The sequence below is a fragment of the Centropristis striata genome, chromosome 10, assembly GCF_030273125.1.
Source record: "Centropristis striata isolate RG_2023a ecotype Rhode Island chromosome 10, C.striata_1.0, whole genome shotgun sequence".
In the NCBI taxonomy this organism is placed as follows: domain Eukaryota; kingdom Metazoa; phylum Chordata; class Actinopteri; order Perciformes; family Serranidae; genus Centropristis; species Centropristis striata.
The window spans coordinates 29,539,451-29,563,389 of record NC_081526.1 but is presented as its reverse complement, the minus strand read 5'-3'; the positions used below and the strand labels follow the sequence as shown (position 1 = coordinate 29,563,389).

General features: G+C 39.8%; 1 protein-coding gene across 2 annotated transcripts in view; it reads right to left on the bottom strand.

Moving 5' to 3' along the window:
• Positions 1-23,939, bottom strand: part of adarb1b (adenosine deaminase RNA specific B1b) — a 157,630-nt gene that overhangs the window by 19,437 nt on the left and 114,254 nt on the right. For both annotated transcript variants that reach the window (XM_059343662.1, XM_059343661.1), the window contains 2 exons: positions 7,607-7,681; positions 2,964-3,889 (listed from right to left, as the gene is read on the bottom strand). In XM_059343662.1, coding sequence (XP_059199645.1) covers positions 2,964-3,889; positions 7,607-7,634 — 954 coding nt within the window. In that variant the 5' untranslated portion in view covers positions 7,635-7,681. The remainder of the gene's footprint in view (positions 1-2,963; positions 3,890-7,606; positions 7,682-23,939) is intronic.

The window sequence follows — 23,939 nt, the reverse complement described above, 5'->3', positions numbered from 1 at the left end:
CGCTGTTTGAGTTCGGCATGACAGATATAATTTACCATCTCCCATCTGACAGGGAAGCAAGAACCAAACAAGTAAACCTGAGCAACAGATGTGAACAAAGCGTTCGTCGACAGGTTTAAAACTCCCCGTCTAAACTCTGGGGGGAAACCTCGAGTGAACTTCACACGTCTTTTGTTCTTGGCTGGCCACCTCCTCTTTGCTGGCTCTTTATCCATTGCTAATGTGATGGAAAATGACGACAACCAAGAGGAGAGATGACGGCTGGATGACCACAAATTAAAGAGATTAGTCCAATATTACTTCCCTGCTACTTTGGAATCACCCACTCGTAGCCGGATCATTTGACTTTCGAATGCCAAGGTCGTCCGTGGTGTAGGAATGACTGTTAATCTTTGATGGTGCAAAAAAGTGGAAGTACAGTTCACTCGGACAAAAAGAACACATGTCCATAAAGTATTTCCTTGTTTTCTTGGTACCTAAATACCTTTTTGATGACTTATGGCGTCAACAAAAACCACTCAAACTGTAAAACACAAAACTAAAGTTAACATGTTGTTTGCAACAGCAGTGCACTCCAGCCATTTGTCCCCATTAGTTCCTTGCCAGATGGAAACAGGCTGCAGAAATTAAATACCAAGCGACAGAGAATTAATAGAGCAATTAGTGGGGGCGCTATCGTTAAAATGGGGTTCTCGTCAAATAAATCAGCTGACAAGTAGAGAGAGTGAGTAAAGAGAAAAAAGAAGGCTTTGGGGAGGGGACTGTTGACAGTGTGCTGTGCTGATTAGCTTTGCCGACTGTGTTATCTCTCTCCACACACCGCCGTTGCTCTGACAGTCACCTCTACAGTGGCATCAAAAGCAACCACCTACCCTCGGTCCCTGCACACCTGATGTGAATGAGGTCTGAATGATAACCTACTAGAACAGCAGAGTTTGACTGGCGGACACACCTATTGCTGTGTCTCAATTTGCGTGCTTCTGTACTTACATTTGCTATTTTACACTGACAGTATGGAAAGATGCAGTGCAATGTCAGAACCCGGATGGTCAAAAATTGGTCGCCAATCATTTCAAATTTAGGTTACTCCTGTATTTTTTCCACTCCACTTCCGTACTATACTGTAACCAGAAAGAAGACATTATTGGAAGAGTTTATCAGTCTCAACTGAATTACTGCTCATATGCCGTGATGTCGGTGGCTGCAATGGCGGTTCTGAGGGGGGCAAGAGGGGGCCAATGCTGCTGTAATGTTGAGCCTGATCACAGGCTGTCATAAAGGTAATGTAGCGGGCGCTGTTTCAGAGCTATAATGAATATATTGGCATCAATAGGAAACTATACAACCTTATATAAGGAATCTATTGGTAGCAACCGTGTCTTGGTATCTTGTTGAGAAGGGGGCTGAATGACGCTCTACAGTTAGGATAAATGTTAACCCCTTGACCTCTGACCTCAAGAATTCTGAATAAAAATGGGCTTTATGGGTACCTTGGCTTTTAACAGGTAAACCTACTTTATGCTAATCCCTTGCAGTTTGGGGCAGAAACCATGCAGTTTAATGCAATTAATTGTGTATTTTAATATATCTGCATACTAGGATCCTTAAACAGTCTTGGCCTTGCATAAATTGGATATCACTGGAAAGTTGAGATACTTGTGGATTCAATGAGTCTAATTTTACTCAAGTGTAATGATGTTTGTCCCCATACAAGCCATTTAATTGTGGTGAGAGAATTTCTTTTGGGAGTATATTTTGTACCTGCATGTGGCCCCAGCCTGGGCCCCACATTGTAAATGGTCTAGAACTACCAATGGGCAGCTGATTATAACTGGCTGATTTACCATGACTCCAATAAGTGTATAATGGCCATTTGCGCTCTGAGACAACTCTACCCTGCCGATATTCACGCACTACGCAAGTAAGTACAAAGTGTAAACAGCATACTACCTACTATTGAGCCACAGCACATGTTAAACAACAATGCTTTCTTGTTTAGTTCGGGCCACATTTTCAGTGGAAGCTCTGAGAAGTAACTGACCAAATGAACTTTGATGATATAATCTTATCAGCCATTCATTTTTAGAAAGAGGGGTGTAATTCATCTAAATCATCTTCTGCTTGACCAAAATGAAAAATGAACAAAACCTAGGGAGAAGTAAGATAAGGACCAGACACTGACACCTTGATTATCTACAGACTAATAAATATGTGATCTGGATACAATATGTAGTGTTAAAAAAGGGATAATCTTGGAGGTTTACAGCACACCACACTTCAGAAACTCATCTCAGTATTTGTGATTTCAATTTATGTCATTTTCAAATTCTCTAATTATTGTTTCAAGCCTTCTGATGATTGACAAGGTCAAGTTAATAATCCAATGACAGCTTGAAAATGAAGATGAAGAATGAAAATTATGTGTCTCTCATGCCATTTCATTATTTTTCAAAGCAAGCAAGTAAAAAACAACAACATAAAAAGTAGATCTGGGATACACTGTTGCTCCCCAAAACAGAAAAAAAATCTTGGGGGTTACTTCCAGTAAAAACCTTGGATTACACATTTTTGCTTTTAATCATGAGGGTATTCTAAAAAGCCAAGTCTTTTTCAACTGTTGCCAACATAACAGTATTACATGCACTGCAACTGTTTACAGGCGTGATACATCCAATAAAGTCTGCTGTAACTCAAGAATAGGTTTCTTTGGCCAATAAATCCACAGAACAATGTGGTCACTCATGAGTCATATTTCCAAGGCCTGAAAAACTGATAGGTCAACCTAAATACTCACTGACTTCACAAAAGAAAATTAACACAAGGTAGACCTTTTTCTTTAAGGAAAGCATGTGACTGTTGCCTTGTTTGGGTCCCAGTTGTTTATAATCTTGGTGAAATACATAAAATGGTTGAGTTTCTGTTCTGATCTGGTGAGATGCTCTAAAAGAAAAGAATGATCTTACCTGGGGTAGGTGAAGCTGCAATCCCTCTCTTGGTATGGGTTGCCGGGATGGTGTCTGGTCTAGCTGCATGTTGAAGAGGGCTGAGAGGGCGGCCTGCGCTGCCCGGGCTTTAGCCAGCTTCTTGTTGCGCCCTGAGCCTTCAAACGTCTGTGCATCCACCGTTACTGACATCACAAAATTCTTGGCGTGACTCTCCCCGCTCTCTGATACAAAGTCATATTTGAGGCCTGGCCTGAGCTCATTGAGGATCATGACTGGGTTTTTGCCACTGGAGGGCGAGCTGAATGTCGATGGAGGGGGCAACGGGGCCTGGGCAAGGTTGCTGCCAGGTGGTGTGGGCAGTGGGTACTCCCCTAGTGAGTTTAAAGAGCTGCTACCATTGGAGCCTAGATAGAAGGATTCTTCGGGTGCGGCTGGTGTCTCAAAGCCATTGAAGAGCATGTCTGGAAAGTCAGCTTGGTCAGATGTAAAGTCTGTGTTCACTGTCAGTGTTCGACCCATGGCCAGGTGCGCCTCAGAGGCGTTGGGGAACTGGACGAAGGAACGTAGTGCTTTCTCAGCTGCATTTAGTTTCGCCTTCTTCTTTGTTGGGCCCATGCCCTCAAACATCTGTCCATTGACCTCCACAGTCATGACAAAAACTGGTGCATGGACCGGTCCTGTCTGAGACAGCAGTTTGTACTGTAGACCCGGTTTGATTTCGTTCAACTGCATCAGAGCATTCTTGGGCAGAACCGGTCCCGGTGTTTTCTTGCGCTTCTTGGCCCGGAACTTGGAGTGCGTGTGTCCATTGTTCCCCTCTTCTAGGGGACGCTTTCGACTGCCCAGGCCGCTTCCATTGGGGAGCTGCTCAGCCACTCCCACCCCGTCTTTGCAGGACACGTTGTCCAGGTTTCGGTTTTCCTTAACATCTGTGCTGCTCGAACCTGCGGTGCCCAGAAAGAGTAACTTACAACGCCTTCGTTGCAGGATCTTGTAAATGCAAAATTTATAGATTCCTTTATCACTCTTTGGAACTGAAACAATGATTTGTGTTCCTTTATCAAAGCAAGAGAACTTGGCTTTTAATTTGATGTTGAACACATTAACTTATAGTCTATTGACATTACTACAAATAGTAGAACATCATCAGCAAATCTAATGTTGTTAAAGATGGTCAAGAGTGAAGGGATTTTTTTTTTTTACTATATTTTGGCGAACCTTTTAATATATCTTCAAATAGTTGTAATGAGGAAGTTTTGTTATTCTGAAGAAATATATTTCCAAGTAAAACAACTACTGTACACTTCTGAGGTTGCAGAAAGTTATAGGTCTCAAACATAAATGCACAAAAATACAAGCAGACATATCAACATAGACACAGGCACGCACACGGAGCTTTTTCCTCATCCACTCTATCAATTTTTAATCGCTTGAGTGCCTACAGAGAAATTAGGTACATTTTAAATGTTCAGTTTGAATCTGCGGGTCCTGAAATATACTCTACTGGGGAACACATATCACTGAATCCAGTTAGCAAAGTGGATGGAATATTGGCAAAAATTTTCATTTATAACATCCTTCAGCAAAGGCTTGATAGGTTACTCCTTGCGGTACTCAGGAGAAAGAGAGGCCGCAGTGTGCATGAGTGGGATTGTAGGTTGGGTTGAGGGAGTGCAGGGGGGAGGAGTGCAGGGGGAGGAGCTGAGGACCAGGCAAACAGGAGGATACATCAAAGAGGCGGAAGGAGAAGACTCCACCTACTGCAGGATCCTAAAGTCTTGACTGGTGACACGGTGGGAGTTAAAATGCTGTTTACCCACTTTAAAAAAGATTTTGAAAAGAATGGCTGTCATTTTCAAAATGAGGAAAATCTGAATTAGAAATCGTATCTAATGAGGTGCCATTCATAAGACCCTGCGCCTCTGAGATCCCCCCCATGGAGCTTGTCAGAGAACACAGTGTTTTAGGTTGCAAAATGTACTGACATGCCGTTACCATCTGCATACTACAATAGACATGTCTAAAGGCAACACAAAAGACATTTACTCTCAAGATCAAGAACACAAACTGCATATCCTTCAAATTATGATCAGAAACATGCATTTGTTTTGGTATGTGCGTGCATTCTGCATAGAGGGTTTTTGCAAATAAACAAGGGGGAGGAGTGACAGTGTACCTGTGCAAAACACTAGCCAAGACGAACTATCACCTATCAAAATGGTGATGGCTGAAATTTGTATGTTGGACAGAGACACAATCTCAGCCAAGGACCTTTAACCGCCACAGATGCTGCAGCAGTAGTTGAGTAATTTGGACTGTGGTTGAGTCTGTCTGTTTGGATGACAGACTGAACCGGAAGGCATTACAGACAGCTACCGTCAACGACGGTTTCCAAGCCGGAAAATATGGATAGAAGACATTCAGTGATGGATTTATATATGTACTTCATTTTATGCTGGAAATCAGTTGAATTTGCCAAGCCTCAAGTCTATGCGCATAAAAAACATTGTAATTGGCACTGAGCATAGAAAAGTTTGCCGTTACTGCTCTATATGTAGAGATTTTCTGTTTATTGACCATAATTGCAAGTACTTCAACAAACAAATGTTTTAATAATGCGCCACATGGACCTTGGTCAGGCAGTAGGGGGTGGTAGAGTCCTGGTGGTTCGAGTGCTACAGCACAATATGCTTAAATACTCATGTTCAGCAAGCAATCAAACCCTTTCCTTAAACCATTATATTTGTGGGGTATAGGAACCAACAAGCCAATCAAATAATGCAATCACCAACTAAAAACTTAGTGTTGCATGCTGTATAGACACATAGTGAATATAATGGAATACAGGAAAAAAAGGAACTCCCTTTCTCCATTACAAAACAGTCAACTTATTTAAATGTTCTCTTCAGGGTTACAACTAATACCATTTATTTTGTAGTATGAACGTTTTTTTTTTACAGGATGATGGATATCCAGTAGTACTCCAGAGCCTAAGACCAGATCAGAGGACAAAAGCCATAGAGCAACATCCATGACAGCATGCACTGAATTATGGCACACACATGCAGTTATGTTCATTATCATGCTAGCATCTGTGTAATCAGCAATCATTATTTATGCGAAGACAAAACATCCCATATGCTTGGATCTGTCAGAGTTTTCAATTCCCTGTGAGGGTAACATGAATCAAATAATGGAGGGGGAAAAAAAATCTTTTATCACAACTTCATTTTTAACTTGTTTGTTGGGCTTTTGATGTGGAATGATTCATGTGATTAAAGAACTCCAAGAACTGCAAAGGTTGTCACATAAAAGTTTCAAGAATCTTTTTAATGTGTTCCTGTGGTGTTCCCTTGGTATTAAAGAAATTGTGTGAGCGGAGACTGTTTTATCTTCAAATATGTACTTTGACTGGCGGTACAATCTCAGAAAAGAGACTTCAGAGGCTTTGAAAGACAACAAAGACCATTTTGTTACTCTGCTTATTTGAGTGAACACAACAACAACAGAGCAAAAACACGGAGTATGACACTACAATGGGAAGTTTTCATTTGCATTGCAGGTTAGGGCACAGCTCTCTTTGAATGTGTGCTCAGAATCACTAAGGTGTGAGGAAACGCATTTAATCATGTCTTTTTGTGCCTTCTGAGGCTCAGTTACTGAGTTCAAACCAAAATGTCTAATTAAAGTTGGATAAGCTGGAGTGGAGATGATTTTCTAAAGAGAGAAGTGGAGGTAGAGGGAATCTGTAATATGACCTGAAATCTCTCAGGTGTTATGATTAGTCCTTCCTTAAAAACTTCCCGTAAATTTAGCTGTGTGCATGCTCTGTGTCTTGGTTCGGGTAAGGACATATGATGGCTGTCATCAGGAAACTATTGAATTATCAAACAAACAGATATAAAGTGTCTTTCTTTCTTTTTCTGATACACTTTTAGGAGACATATTTATATGTAAGATATAAGTTTGATTTAGTATTTTGTTTGATTTGCTTTGCATTGTGTTGCATGTTGCAATGTAGGCTAGGCACTATGGTAATACTTAATATAATACAGTAATATAAGCAAGCAAAATGTGTTCACATCATAGACTGTATATAAAGATGGACAGCTCCCCAAAAGTGAAGCCAAAACATCCTGATCGCCCCCTGGTGGATGGCTGCAGTATAGGTCATAAGCCCCGCTCCCTCCACGTAAGTGGATGGGACATGAACTAAACTTAAATTTTTCCCAAAGCTAATTTCTGTCATTTTTGATTTTTGATTACGCTGATGTTTGTTCAAAGTTTTAAAACAGTGGTTTAAAGTCATGATTGACAGCTGTGATTGACAGGTTGGTCAGGTAGGCGTTGGGGTGAGAACTCCATACCATCAGCCGATGTCAGTGCAATATGGCAGCTCTTATATCGGGGACATTTTGGCTTCACTTTTGTACAGTGGGAGAAAGTGGAGACACGGCATCCATCTTTATATACAGTCTACGGTTCACACTGATTACACATCAGAGAAGGACAGGAGGACATACGAGGGAGGACATGCGGGCAGACAGAAAGGAGAGAAACAAAAAAAACAAAACAGGCAGCCATTTAAAAGTAGAGACCAGCTATTGCTCAGACAGGAAGACAGACAGACTGAAAGGTGAGAAAAATCATTGTCAACTCACTCATATTCTCCTCCTCATCCACATCCATGGTCACGGGTTTGTTCTGACCTGAGAGCAGCCTTGTCCCTGCTGCACCTGAGGATCAGAGGACATAAAGGAGGACTGCATAAGCAGGGACACACATGCACATAAACACATTCAAAGACCTTGAGTGGCCACAGTGATGATAAATTTCTTGATGCTCCAGCACGCACACACAAAGAAAAATGCACATATTGCAGTGTGTAAGTAGCCCGTGATGTAGGCATATAAATATTCAGAGACTGAGAGATATCAAGGTGAGAGAGGAGGCCGGGGCTGACAGGCCTTAATAGCAGGAGCAGTCTATTGTGACTTTAATATCCCTCCGATTAGACCTCATTTCCCACTGCCTGCTGAGAGATATACAGCTAGTGACATGGCCAAGTTACTCCATTACCGCACACACATACACACACGACTTATCCCAAGGTGGAGAGTGCGATTAAAGCTCCATTAAGCAATATTTTTCACACTAACATAGAATCAAATGATTCTCTGCAATCTGAAATGTTCACTCTTGCTGCCAATTACACTGATGACGAACACTCAACTCTGAGGCTATATATACACGTTCTTTTTTAACTGACTCTGTTTTTGCCATATAATCCAAAGCAGTGTGTGAGTGGCTCATTAGGAAAGCCAAACAGGAAGCAACCCTTTTTGCCTTCTTGAAGCTCTTGGTCAGTGTTTTACATATTAAAGCCAACAATGAACGAGGGACAGGAACTTCATCACGTCTCTCCGGACGTGAAATGCCAGGAGGTCAAAACCACATCTGTTAAGACTGAACCTTTAAAACACTGAATATTTGTTTTTGCCACTTGGCGGCAAGGGACAAATCCATGAGGTGTGCTCAGTCTTGTTTCAGTAAGACTTAATTAAACTAATCTTCAGAGCTTGATCAAAAGCATTACACTCCTCGGGATGGCTGAATACCACTTTTTCACATCCAATACACATACTGCAATCTCCAGAACAATATCAATATTGTTTCCTCCCGCAATCAGCTGCTGTTAATAATACATTTGTATGGATGCAATTTGCTTTTAGCTATCTAAAAAACAGCATGCTCAAACTGTTCAACAAATCCCCTATAGGTAGAAATACACAACACAACACAACACAGACTCACTCGCTTTTTTAAATCTGATATCTGATCCGGTAATTCAGACCGCTTAAAGGAGTTCTCCACTGATTTAGTATAACTAATAATGCTCCTATGACAACATTAGAATCACTGTGGAAAGTGAAAGAAAGACTAAATATGTATTAGAACCAGAGATATCATCTTTTTTATTCCACACAATGTTTGTCAAAACCAGGAAACCATTACCCACAATGCAACTCGATAAACAGCAAAATAATTGACATCGCTTAAACTTAATTTAAATATGACCTACAGTTCTGTGCAAAAGTTTTAGGCAGGTGTAAAAAAAAATGCTCTAAAATAAGAATGCTTTCAAAAATAGAAATGTTAATAGTTTATTTTTATCAATGCACAAAATGCAAGGTGAGTTAACAGAAGAAAAATCTAAATCAAATCAATATTTGGTGAAACCACCATTTGCCTTTTAACCCGCTTCAATTCTTCTCTGAATTTTCCACACCTGCCTTAAACTTTTGCACAGTACTGTATAACAACTTGTTTGAATCACATATTTCTTTGATGATTGTGTCAACCACAAAGTAAACTTTTGATAATTATCTCAGCTGGCTGCTCTATAAACAGATTCTGTGTAAAGATGCAGACTCTGTAGGTAACAGGATATAATTTTCATATTGGAAGCATCCTGGTGTCCGTTTGTGAGCCGGCTTTGGTTGAAATCAGGTGAATGGTGAACATTGGAGAGCAAAAGAGGCAGAACATTGGCTATTCTCTGATGGTGATTTAGCTTATTTTTTAGCTTTAATTTTTTTTGTTTGCATTCATATGCAGATATCTGCTTGTAGAGATTAGCCAAAATGCCATCTGGACCTAAAAAAACCTATGTTTTGAACTGCTAATTGGACTGTAAACGATGGCTGGCGCATGAAAGAGAAAGTCCTGGCCTGGATATCCATCACCTGTTACCCATATATCATCTGGCTACACCAGAACCCAGAGATACTGGCTGTTACCCACAGAGGCTAGGTCGTCTTCAGAACGATAGCCAATGCGTTACGAGAATGATGATTTCCAAAACGATCCTTTTAAAGAAGGGGCTTTTTGGGAAGAGTTCCACCACTGGATCGTACCATACTGCTAATTACAGAATTAATAGTTGTAAGAAAGTTTCAACTTGCATGACTTCCCCCATCAGTCTCCCGCGCCAACCACTTGAAAAGTCATGGTGCGACAAAAAAATATTGCTGAGAGCAGGGCAGATGAGCGCAGACTGATGAAACAGACTAACAGAGTGAGTTAGACGAGAGAACGCAGCAAAGAGGGAAAAAGCAGAGAGGCGAACGACACGTAGAGACAGAGAGAAAGCAGGAGAAAGATGGCATTATGATATAGAACAGATTGTGCTGATTCTTCTCTCTCTCCACTCGTCTTCCATCAGTGGCCCCATTCCTCAGCCAGACACTTTCTTAAGCTAAACTAAATGGGCTAATTAATCTGGGCTAATGGTGGGTGACAGCAAATATGCTAGCACAATTATCACCCTATTAAAGATTCATATTCCAACCCATAATTGAAAATGAAAAGGTGGGGTGCAGGGAGGATGGGTGGGAGTAGGTCCAACAGAGTGGAAGATGAGAGTCATTTTTCTCAGGTAGCAGGAGCCAGGTGCCCCCCGGCCCCCACACACTCATCCAGCAACTCAGATCCACCACCGCTGCACACAAGACTATTGCACTGCTTACAGGTTGTTACTTCTGCAGTGCATGCTTCTCCAGGATTTTATGCAAAGGTAACTTAATCATTTTAACACCTTAAATTGGTATTTCGCTGTCAAATAAAGCTTATCTTTCTATGTTAATGATGGGGGCAGATGTGGGCAAGTGCAGATAAAATAATTATATTCAATATAAACTAAATATTTAACTAGACCGAGCTTTTACTCACATTCTTATTCCTCCACCTTCAGATTTCCTTCGACACACACTGCTGTGTAGTTTAATCAGCACGCAATGCAAATGTGCCTGTCAGTTTTGATTTTCAGATGAGACCGCCTTGGTCATAAATCTGTAACTATTCCTGAAATCAGGTGCAATCAGCGGGGAGAGTCCCACAAAGAATTCATAAATGAGTGTATGAGTGTGTGTGTTTGTGCGTCCTTAAAAGTAAATAGATACGCAGTCGTAAAGGGCACTGAGCTTTAGAACAGAAACAAAGAAAAATAACTGGTCACTGCATTCTGTTGCTTCAAATAAGAGCTCCTATTTCTGTGCTGACTGAGATTCATGTTCTGTATTATAATCAGTCTATAATTTTAAATACAGCAGTGTCAAGGAGAAAATCAGTGTACTTGGGATTCTCAGAAACAGAGACACGTGACGTTTAGCACAAAGGAGTGCTGTGCTAAATGTACAGTATGCTGCAGTGGTGGAATGTAGCTAAATATATTTACTTAAGTACTGTTCTTGCGTACAATTCTGAGGTACTTGTACTTTACTTGAGTATTTTCTTTTTATGTAACTATATACTTCTAATCCACCATTTTGAGGTATATATTGTACTTTTTACTCAACTACATTTAGCTGCTGGTTTTAGTTACTTTTCAGGTCGAGATTTAACCCCAAAAATGTGATTAATTTTGAGTGATTAGACATTTAAAAAAAATTAAACCTCACAACAGTATATTAAAACATTAAAATGAACCCTACCTTGAGAAAATGAAAATGCTGCTTACACAAATGCATCAATAATAATAATCCAATAATAATTTTTGGAATATATAAAACGATCTGAGTGGATTCATTCTGACACACTAAGTACATTTTGATGCTGATACTTTTGTACTTTTACTGAAGTAAGTTTTGAATGCAGGACTTTAACTTGTAGTGGAGTTATTTCACAGGGTGGTTTAGTACTTTTACTAAGTAAGAGATCTGAATACATTTTCCACCACTGGTATGCTGTGTGGGTGTTTGTGGAGTGTACTGTAGTTGCAAAGTCACTGAACAATAGACAAATTAGAGTATTCTAAATCTGGGACTATTAGAATATATATCAAGTTGACTTATCGTTAATAAAGGAAAATAAATTATGCATTGCCTCAAAGTATACCAATGAGGCTGAAAAGGAGGTAACATTTCTTTAATATGGTCCGGTGCTTAATTCCCCTGTGGTACTATTTAATTACAGTCATGTAAAATATTCACAGATTCAAGCTTTTTTAGTAAAAATAGAGCCTATAACAGACTAATCGGTATCTACTGGTTTTGGTATATATGTTGTCTGATAAATGGTGTTCGCTATTTATATTATATATTCTTTATTTAAATGATATAGAACATAGTACTGATGCTTTATGGGCTACCGGGATTCCAAAAAGGGCCGCTGTGTACAAGTGTGTATTTAAAAAACAAAAGTTTGTCTGTTTGAACATAAAATTGAATGTTTTTGTACAGATTTCAATGGAATATATATGATATGATATTATGTCATGATATCTATCTGAAGGCATCTCATGGGGTGTACAACATGACCTGTCCAGGGTCTCTTGCCTAACATCAGCTGGGATCAGCTCCAATCACAGATAATAGATAGATGGACATAATACAGAACACATTTAGACCACGCGCCAAGAAAATTGCTCAAGAAAAGTGGGGAATGGAACATCAAAGACAGACGCTTTCTGAAGGCGCTCCAGCATTTTTCTTTAAAGATCAGCCAATTCTGGACATTAAAGCCTTGCAAAACTAATTTAGACATTTACATGCAAGGAGATTTATGAGACAGGATCCTTGATAGATTGAGGTATTGGCCATTTTTGAACACACACCAGTGAAGAAGTGGATTTAAAGTGAGTCAAAAGGATCAACGGCGAGGGGCCGACGACTATCTCCCTCCACATGCATAAATGATACTGCGTCATCAAGTTGTGAGACGGCTTGGTTCCAGGTAATTCTGATCGGACGCCAAGGGAGGCAGGGAAAAGAGAAAGATGAGAAAGAAGATGAAAAACCTCAAATTCAATCTGGCACGGGGAGAGGGACTGAGGGGAAATAAGGTGGTTTTGATTTGTCTCTCATCCCTCGCTTGCGCTGTGACGGAGCGATAGAGTATCGCCACCGTGGAGGGAGCACCAGCAGCGGCCAACTGATGGGAGGAGGTGGGGTGGGGAGGGGTGGAGCGAGGGAGGGAAAGGTAAAGGTGAGGGAAGAATAGAGGACGAGAGAGAGATGGAAAATGCAATCTTATTTCAAGTAAAAGAGAATCATTATCGCCTCTAAAACAGACGGCGATGGAAAGGCCTGCCCTTGGCGGGCTGTAGGGTCCGAGCTCTCTAAAACAAACTGTATGGAGGCCGGTGGAGGAAGCCGGATCCTGCATCAATATCATTTCAGGACCAACTTCAAAAACTATTGAAAGCCAGAGGCATAAATAATTAAATAATCCTGCTTTCATGAAAGGATAACCTTTAATAATGAAAGAAAAAAGAAGAAAAAAATCTACTTTTTTTTGCACCGCATTGAGAACCCCCTTCTGCAACCAGATAGTTCTACGCAAAAAACCTGAAAGGTAACCTGCCATGCAAACGAAGCGAAAAGCAAAAAATACTTAAGTTGAAAAGTCTACTGGTGCAAAGAAAGAAATGCATGTAGCTATGCATTAACAGTCTTTTGACTGTCTTTTACCTTGAACTGCACAAGGAACTGGATCTCGTCTGGCTGAATTCACACAGAACTCTCTCAGTCTAAGTACTCTTGTTATACTCTACTGTCCCCAGAAAATGGTCCAGGTAATTAAAAACAAGAATATCTTAAGAAACTGAGGTCCTGATGTTCTGTTCTAAGTGCATGCGATATGGTGAGGCAATGGTGGTTCTTCAGTGGCTGAATGGGGATCTCATTACCTCACTCAGTGTCTCAGTGACATTAATGGAATTATTGGGGATGCTGCCTGTGCCTAATTCATAAGATAATGCCTTCTTTTTCTAGCTCTGCAGCAGTCTCTGTAGCACCTTATCTACCTGACCTTTCACTGCAAATGGAAAGGGACAGCTCTTAAGAAGCTAGGGACATGGATCTGCCTTGACTCGCAGAGTAGCTTTTACAGAGTGCATACCTTAACTCTGAATAACACCGTGCCTCTTTTCAGCCTCCCGTATTGCTTTGGATTTTAGGTTCCCCTCTTCATTCAGCCCTTTTATTTGGTGGCCAGTCAGCTTGAATTTGTAAAGCCAGTTTCATCCACTTGAAGCTGGTGCATCACCTCCTGCTACTGTCACTGGTTAGCACAGCATTCTGGCTTTCTGATTACCTCTAAACTGTGTGTATAATGATGATCTTAATATGCAAATAAATGAGAAGCAGGAAGCACACGTGATTTAGTGACATCCCCAAAGATGTGTTCTTGAAATAAAATCCAGAGTCTTATTCGTCTGAGTCCTCCAAGTGGACACCAAGAGTGATCTTCAACAATTCCACAATGTCAGTTATTATGTGTGAAGGTGTTCAGTAAAGAGCTGGGCCTTAAATCTCTTCTTAAAGACTGAGAGGGGCTCAGCAGATTGGATGGAGTTTGGAAGTCTTGTTTAAATTTGATCCACACCTTCCTTTTGTTCACCATTGTCCTTACTTACTAATCTTAATATAACTTGCATCCTACTCATGAAACAAGTTTGTAGAGGATAATTAAATCCTGCATCTAATTTCCAAAGGCCAGTGTATTGTTTAAGGATGACTTTTTGGCTAAAGTGGTTAAAACATTAGTATTAGTAGTAGTAAAGTATTTTCCCTCAGAGTAGAGCTACCACTTATCATTGCTAATTTTTTCTTTTCTAAGATGAACAGTTTCAAACTTAAACCTCACCAATTTGGGTTTTATATCTGTCATTATGAAGAATCCGGCATATAATGCATCTGTCTCTATTGACTATTTGCAATTTTTAGATTATGTGTCTAGATTATTTTCTAGCAGTGGTGCTGTGAGTTGGTAACCTAGCAACGGTAGGGGGGTCTGGGGGCATGTCCCCCCCACAAGAAATAAGAAAACAACAACCTTTAAATGGTTACTTCCGGTGAGATTTTTAGGGGGAAAAATGGACAGATTGAGACTTACAAATATGACATAACATTTAACAGTCGAGGCATTTCAGACCAGATCATTGTGCAAATGTGCCTTGAACTGGGAGACCTAAGTCCATCTTTTGTATTAATTTTCAGCTATTTCTTTCATATTCATCATAAGTCTTAGAAAAAAAATCAACAGAGCCTCCAGCATCCCCATGGCTCCTCCCTCTACAGCCTCGAACGTCACGTGACCGCCTGCCCAGCGCTTTTTTATCCTAACCCATTGTTTAGAAGCGGCTTATTTGAGAGGCGTGAGGGAAATTACCATAATGACACCATATCGGCTGTAAAGAGCAACTTCTCAGCTTTCAGAAACTGTTGGATGATATTACAAATTGCATTTATTTTGCGGCGGCAGAATGCATATAGGGGAAAGACTGCTAAATGTATACTTATTGTATATATGAGATAATGGCAACCCTGTAATGCAATAAAGTATAAAAGCTAATGTATTTCAGATATAGCAGGTAAAACTTACCAAAAGTTACACAAGTCAACACAATTTGTATCAGTGATAACATGGCAATTGGCCCACTGATGGAATGATGGCGTCTAATTGGTCCCAGGACAAGATGATTGCTCAGACTGTAAACTCTAAAGTTTCAAATGTCATCTGAAGTAAAAGGTTTGCTCTTTGGTGTAATTATACAGACAGTGGGGAAGGCACTTGAGCTTTGAAAACACTTATTTCCCTGACTTTTACTTGAGTCGTTCACCTTTCACTCAAGCTTTGCGGAGTCCTTCAAAACATTTAAAACAAACTTCTTTCAAGAAAAGGCCACAAATACACTCACATTCTTGGTGTTCCCAGCAGACCCATTTAACTCAACTCTAATGAAAATAAACCACCCACATCTTACTTTTTGAATGAAATGACTTCATTCAGCACTTGTTACCCTCCATCATTCTTCAGACAGCATCAGTGACACCACTGAACGCTTTGGCTCAGCGAGGGGAATCTACTACTGTCACCCAGACTACATTAACAGCATATTAAAGACAACAGCCTCCTCCTTCAAACTTTCAGGAGGCTGACATGCTGCTGTGTTGACAGGACCGAGACAGGCTCTAAAAACAGCTCCCGCTTAGCTCCTGTCAAAATCAGACATGGAGGGGAAAAAGCAAAGCATGCATCGTTGCACAAATACAGCCATGTACAAACTTATCTCTATGATCCTGATGTTCCTCTACATGCTGCTGAAGGAAACCACACCAAGCTCCTTCATCCCCACACTATAGCTGAGGGTATTTCTTCATTTTCTCACAACATCTTCTGTGTTGTTGTACTGGCCTTTGAGATTTTATTCACCCTTATATTGAGATGAATCTGTGACGTGGATTTGAATTTAAGAATTGCCTTTTGTCATTTCAATATGTGCCAAAGGAAAACAAAACAAAAAAACAACCCAATTAAAGTTATCTGTGTTTCAATGACCACATTCATTTGATGCATGAGTTGAGATGTTTTTGTATTTTTTGTATATGGCTGAATATTGTACCTGGATATACAGCAACTAATGTTTAGTTAACAGGGGCACCTCGTCAAGAGTTAATTTGTGGAATTTCTTGGCTTCCTAATGTATTTGAGACCATGTCTGAAGAATCTCAAACATAAAACATATTCTGATTTTTTCATCACTTTTTTTGTTTACTTCATAATTCTATATGTGTTCCATTATAGTTCAGTTTTTTTTAATATTAATCTACAATGTAGAAGATTTAATAAAAAATAAAGGAAAAACCACTGAATGAGAAGGTATGTCCAAACTTTTGACTGGTAGTGTATATCAAGAAGTAGTCTTAAAGATTTTTTTTTCTTACGTCTTCCTAAGCTAGCAGGGATGTACATTGTGACAATACTCTAGAAATTGCAATAAAATGTTTGAAACAAACAATTACAGTCACAGCCAAGCACAGAATGCCATTTGACATTCTGTTTGCATCCTTTAAAAGTCAGTATTTTATCTTGCTTTGATTCTAGAAATAAGACTGGCAAACCAAAAGTTCTTACACAAACTATCTTAGTCAACTAATTCAGCCAAACAAGTGTCAAACAAACTAAAAAGCAAGAGAGAGGGCAGGCGTATTCAGCATAGCTATCCTTAATTTTTAAAATAAGTGTTGAATACAGAGGCTTTGTAAACGTTTTTATGGAAAGAGAGAATGTAACAGTAACCACAGACTACTGCTTTTTTTTGCACAACTGTTTTTTATTATAAATATTTAACCTGTGGTTCTGTTCATTTTTACAGATTGCATTTTTCTTGTAAAAAAAAAATATTTCTGTAAAATTTTGGGGTCTTTGTTTTTATCCTGGTGGTATCGAAAATGGTATCGAGTATCGAATATTTTCCTGAGTATCGGTATCGAGTTGAAAATTTTAGTATCGTGACAACCCTATTCTCTTAAAGGTTTATTTTATTTAATTATTTATAAATTATTGTATGTGGAGAGAAAAGAAATAAGAATAACAATTTGTCACTACTTGATGACAGCTGTTGAAACATGTATGAAAGCCCAATTGAACTAAAATTGCTCCATTTACTGAACCCATCATTACTTTTTGAGGCTACAGTTTAATGTAAAACTATATAAATGAATACTTTACTGAACACGAAAGAACTTTACTTATAGACACAAAGTGTCAGTCAATATCACATCCACAGCATCAAGCAGAGAGCTTGCTCTGGCTACAGTCTATTTCTGAGCCGACTGCTCATGTGACAGGCTGTCTGGGGCGGTATTGTGGTTTTCGGCAGAACGCCAGGACTCGCTGGGTAATGGTCCAGTACAGAGGCTCAGCTGGGGGTTAAGAGGGAGGAAATGGGCACTGTCCTCGCACACACACTGTCACTTGAGCCCCTACGGCACAGCTAATTCAGGTTAAGTCTTGGTGTGTGTGATCTATCTTATAAAAAGTGTCCTACAATGAAAATGCAAAACTCCAACACAAGTTGCAATTCACTGCAGCTGCAACTAATGGTGATTTTAATTATCAATCAATCTGCTGATTAATTTCTACATGTTGGCCCATAAAATTGGAATGAGATGGTTTTTTTTTTACCTCTTTCCATGAAATGATTGTGACAATGTGATTTATTCTTGAAGTGTAGATCTTTTCAAAACTTTAATAATCCATCTCATATTTGTCTGAAGACAAAATGATTCCTATTATTAGTACTTTTTCCACATAAAATAGTGAAAAATGCCTGCCATAATTTCCCAGAATTCACATTTGTCTGACTAACTATCCAAAAGTTATTTAATTTACTATCAAAGAAAACAGCAACAATCCTAACATTGAAAATACACTAAAACGTCTAATCTATGATCACAATACTAATAATTACAAAAAAAACTGTATTTCGCTCTGGATGAGAAACTCAACTGAACGCCTACAATGCAAATTAATGCACTCCCCAAAACATGAAAATCGCTCAAAAGTGAAGAAAAGAGAAGTGCAGGGATGTAGAGGTGTGGAAAGAGGAAAGAATCAGTCTTTTATTGTGTTCCAGACTTTAATATCTGACAGTGGGTCGTTTATCATCATGGACCGCTGATGGTGAGAGAAGGGAAAATGTGGAGAAAGCAGAGGCACAAAGTATCAATATGAATTTTTTATTTGATGGTTTTATGGGAGATTGCATTTCAGAAGGCTGGCAGAGTCAAGGTTCATGGGAGAGTGAGAGGAGAGAGAGGGGCCAAGTCTGAAAGGCCAGGTGAGGAATAATGGTGTCCCTGCACATGACAACACACCAACACTTCAGTCTGCAACATGCTACACACTACTCCCTGCTATGTGTGCCTAAAAAGCTGTAAATCAAATTTTATCATTGTGCCGGAAGCTGAAAACTCCCTGATGCATTTTTCCATCTTTAGTTTCTTTAAACCCACACACACCTTTTCACGATCACACTCATTTCTCTCTCACACACACACATACAGATGCAGTACAGACTTCTTACTTTCCACACACACACACACAAACTTCTCAGGCTGGCTTCAGGTGTGGTCATAAATCATCAGACTGAGTGGCTATGATTCCCCCAGCAGCAGCAGCAGCAGCAGCAGCAGCAGTAGCAGAGCCAGGGGGGTGGCGGGCAGAGGGAGTGGGGTTGGAGGATGGAGAGCAGGAGCTGCTGGGCCAGAAAGGAGTCTGCAGCTAAATGGCTGCCCTCGCTTCGTGTGTCCATCACGGCCAAAACGAGCAACTGCTCAGCCTCTGGGCGCGACACATCGCAGAAGGCTGACACAAACACACATCGCGGTGTGAATAAACACTTTTAGATGGACACAAACACACACATATGAACGGAGGTAGCCGAGCAAAGAAATAAAATAAAATACTTGCACAGCTCAATCACAACACAAATATAACTCATACAATGTATATTTTCGAGACCACACTTTAACCGCGCCCCAACCCACCAACCACATGCACATCCATGCACAGAGTGATTCTATTCATCGCCCACTCTATTGAGATGTCTTGGTTTTTGTTTTATATGGCTGAATATTGTACCTGGATATACAGTAATTGATGTTCAGTTAACAGGGGCACCTCAATAAAATTTAATTTGTGGAATTTCTTGCCTTCTTAATGACTTTGAGACCATGTCTGAAGAATCTAATACATAAAACATATTCTGGTTTGTTTAACACTTTTTTGTTTACTACATAATTCCATTTGTGTTTCATTATAGTTCTGATTTTTTATATCAATCTACAATGTAGAAGATTTAATAAAAATATACAGAAAAACCACTGAATGAGAAGGTGTGTCCAAACTTTTGACTGGTAGTGTGCATCAAAAAGTAGCCTTAGAGAAGAGATTTTTTTTTTTACATCTTCCTAAGCTAGCGGGGATGTAGGTTGTGACAATACTCTAGAAATTCGACACCACACACACGCCCCAACCCACCAACCACACACACATCCATGCACAGAGTGATTCTATTCACCCGCCCACTCTATTTACAATGAGAAACGCAGCTTGACAGCCATCGTCTGAGGTGGAAAATGAGGTAAGGACCAACAACTTCCACCTCCAAGGAAACCAGAATCAAACATGTTCTTGTAATGGCTTTATTTGGTCAGTTTGGAGCTGTGCAGTCCCAACTGGTGTGGAGTTTGACACATAGTAAAGTGAATGTCAGAAAGATTAGATAACTGTGTTGTTGTATAGCAGGGAAAGAATTTCATAGGAAAATATTTGAAAAACCTGCTCGTACTGTTTGTACGGTATTATAATCAGGGAGAAAAAAAACGTAAATGCTGTGAATTATTTAGCAATGTTTTTTCTCTCAGGCCTGAACCCTGACATTTTCATCCCTGCTTCTGATATTGGAGTCACATTCTTGCGTTTTATGATCTTTCAGGTACCAAGGAATCTCTAACAAAACTGGTTTATTTATCAGAAGAGGACTTACTCTGTATTCTTTGCTTGTGTGGAATTATTGATTTACTGAGCTGACTTCACTGTTTGATTTATTTGTGTATCGACCGGAGAGTTTCTGTGTTACATATAGAACTTTGTGCATTGTTCATCTAGCCCCAGGTGATTGATATAAGAGTAGAGAAAACCAAAAAGTACAAAAAACAAATAAAACTGATCATTATATTTTTTATTATTTAATAAGGCTTTGGCATTCTCACAGCTTTTTTTTTCTTTCAAGGAAACAACAACTGTCTGGTAGTAACTGATGATCTGCTTCCAGACTCCTGTTGTCATGCATATCAATGGCTGTTAGACCAATCAGAGCTTTGTAGGCAAGATGGATTTAGATATTCACGTACGTTTACCTGCATCAGGCACTTGTGGTTGTATTCAGCCTTTTGTGGCTCCAGAGGGAGCTGCATGAAATATGACACACTACCAGTGGTGGAAGTATTACACCTGAAATTTCTCCACTACAAGTAAAAGTCCAGCATTCAAAACTTTCTAAAGTAAAAGTACAAAAGTATCAGCATCAAAATGTACTTAAAGTATCACTGATGTATTTCACCAACCGCTGCAATGCGCCCACCACCATCTTGCTGACGTAGTAGTGATTGACAGTGAAGCAGATTTAAAAAGGTTTTCCGCCTTCGGTTTAATGTTAGGATGGTGGATGGGTCAAACAAACGGCAGATTTTCACCCAGGAGGGCAGGGTTTGGGTCCCGTGTGAAAACAAAAGTAAGCGATTTTTTATGCAAGTTACGTGAATGACGTTTTGAATGTAAGTTAAATTTTTTACGTAACTTGTGTTACTCATGTGACCCTTGTAACAACTTCACTTCCGGCATTTACATATGTTTACTTACTGTTTAAACTGTCTTTTATAACGTCTTACCAGGACGTTTTTTTGCCCTTAACCTAAGTCATTAGTTTTATAATATAAATCCACAGAAACTGCAGCCTTTTTACAATACATGTGTGCCATTTTATAGAACGCGCTGATGTACCGTGAGCCGCGTTATGTACAGATGTGCTGCAATGTGTGGTACTGACACACAACCTGTTCTGTTGTTTAGGTTGGAGAACTTGTTGCAGAAATCAGTTAACAAGAAGTTGATTTCAGGCTGTGTACAGACAGATATAAGAAATGGCAGAAATCCTTCCTGAACCATTTTCAGTGGAGTATTTAAAAAATGGGTGATAAAGCTAAAATGTGTCTTTTATAAAAAATAAATGTATTTTGTTTAATTTAGTAAATAACTATTTTCCATTGCCAGAGGAAAAAAAACAACTTATTTGGAAAGAGGAATAGTTGAAAACGTAGGAAAACAGGAGAGCTGTGGTAGTTATAAAAACCGAGAGCCGGAGTAAAGAGAGGAGGAGAAACAGATCGAACAAGACTGAGAGTCCAAAATGAAGAATCGAAGATGAGTGGGTGGAGGAGATGAAAGGAAAAAAGAGGGGGCAAGCAAAGGGAAAGGAAGTGGACAGAGACAAATGGCCATGGGAAATGGCCGGTGCAGAGAGCCCGCCTATGAGACAGCCCTCTCAGCAGCCCTAACACAGACTGATAGGCCCACCGGGCAGCGCTACCACTCCAATCCATCCCCGTCCTGTCACATTCTTCCCTTATTCTAAAGGAAAAAAAACACATTTCAGACCAAATCAGCCCTACCCAACTCACCAGAACGTGGTATCAGAACAATGTGTTAAATGAATGAATTACTGTAAGCAGGAACAATGCTGCCATTTTTGCTATTTACTGAGAATGGTTTCATTGCCGGAGGACATGAATTTAAGGAACTAAAGACTGATTTAAAAATCTTGTTTTCCCCCCTGTGATCTTGTCTGTTGATATTGCTATTAATACAGAACCACGAGCATTCCTTGCTTTCACTGGCAAACAACCAAGCAGCAAACAGGCTTTTAGTTTCCCTTTTTGTTATGTGCAGGCTTTAATAAAGAGGCAAACACAGGAAACAAACATCGCTGTGTCCTCTTCTATTTACTTAATTCCAACCCAGAAGCTGTTTGTATTGGCTGGAAGAGATTAGAGCTAAAACGATTACAGTTTGACTCCTCTCCCAACTTCTTAAGGATGCATGTGATGAATCTCTGTGTGCCAGCATGGTTCAGACCAGTGGCTCACAACCTGCCACTAGCCTCGTCAGATGAACTCATGTCACCCCTTCATTTATTCCCAATGGACACCCAACTGTCAATAGGACTATTTAGGTTGCTTTGGTCAGCAATCATACTATCACTACTACTATGATGACCGTAACTTGGTGTGGCTGAATGTTCCAACCATTTATCTGTTACTTTTAGCTAACTATGGAATTGTTTTTCTTTTAGCTAAATAATTCAACCATTTATCCATCACATTCAGCTAACTATTCAAACTGCTTCTGATTTAATATTACTTTTAGCTAACTATTTCAACATTTCACACTGACCTTGCTTTTAGCTAACCAATTCATACCATTTATAACTTAACCATTACTTTAAGCTAAGTACTTCAACAGTTATCCAATAACCTGGCTTTTGGCAAACTAATTCAACCTTTTATCCATCTGAAATGTTTAGAATTTAACATTTAAGTTTTTTCATCAGATCAACATGGCATTAAAAGAGTTAAAATCTTGAAAAATCAATTAGTATTTGATATCAATAATTAGGTCATATGTAGGTGAAAAAAATCAGTTCAATGAAAGTCGAGTATAATAATGTATGATTTTTTTTTAATAGCTTACTTTTAAAAAGCGGTACGAGTGTACATAGTATTAGAGGGGGGCCCCTATGGATAATTGAATCATAATTTCTACTTTTATCCCAACTACAAATACTCTGCAATCTTTCCATGTACCCCCTGGAAAATGAAGTACCTCTGGTTGAAAACCATCAGTCCAGACAATTTAATATCTTAAACGTCTGTGATCTACTGTATTGTCAACTGTAAAGCATTGCAGGATTATTATAAAAGACAAAAAATGAATAGATGGACGTATGATGTTGCAGATGCAACAATGAGACTTAGAAGATGAGAAAGAAAGAGTGGAATAGGAAATAAAGACAAAGAGCGATACAAGGAGAAATGCAGGGATCATTGTTAACTGTCCATGTATGCGGTTAGGTAAGTGAGTGCTACTATCGCCATCCCACAATCCCATTACTTTCCCCAATAAAGCTTTGGCAGTCCAGTGATTACCTCGAAAGCGCAAGAGAGGAAGAATCTTAATAGAAATGGGATCAGGGCTTTTCTGTGAAGTCAGAAGCTTCTTCATCTCGCTCTCCCCCTCTCCGTTGCCTCCTCAGGTGATGTCTCCAGGCACTGACCAGGTAATGCACCGTAATGGAGTACACGTGTGGGTGCCGGTGGCCTAATGGAGAGGGGTCGTGGCAGCGAGGGGAGTGCCTGTCGTGCTGCTTGATTGAAACTGATGGGCCAAGGTAAGGGGGCCACAGAGTACGGCCACCCAACATGGCCCTGCCTGTCTCATCACACACACACACACACACACACACACACACACACACACACACACACACACACACACATACACACACATACACACACATACACACACACACACACACACACACACTTACCACAGAGTCCATTATTCAATTTGGCCCTTCTAATGACCAGT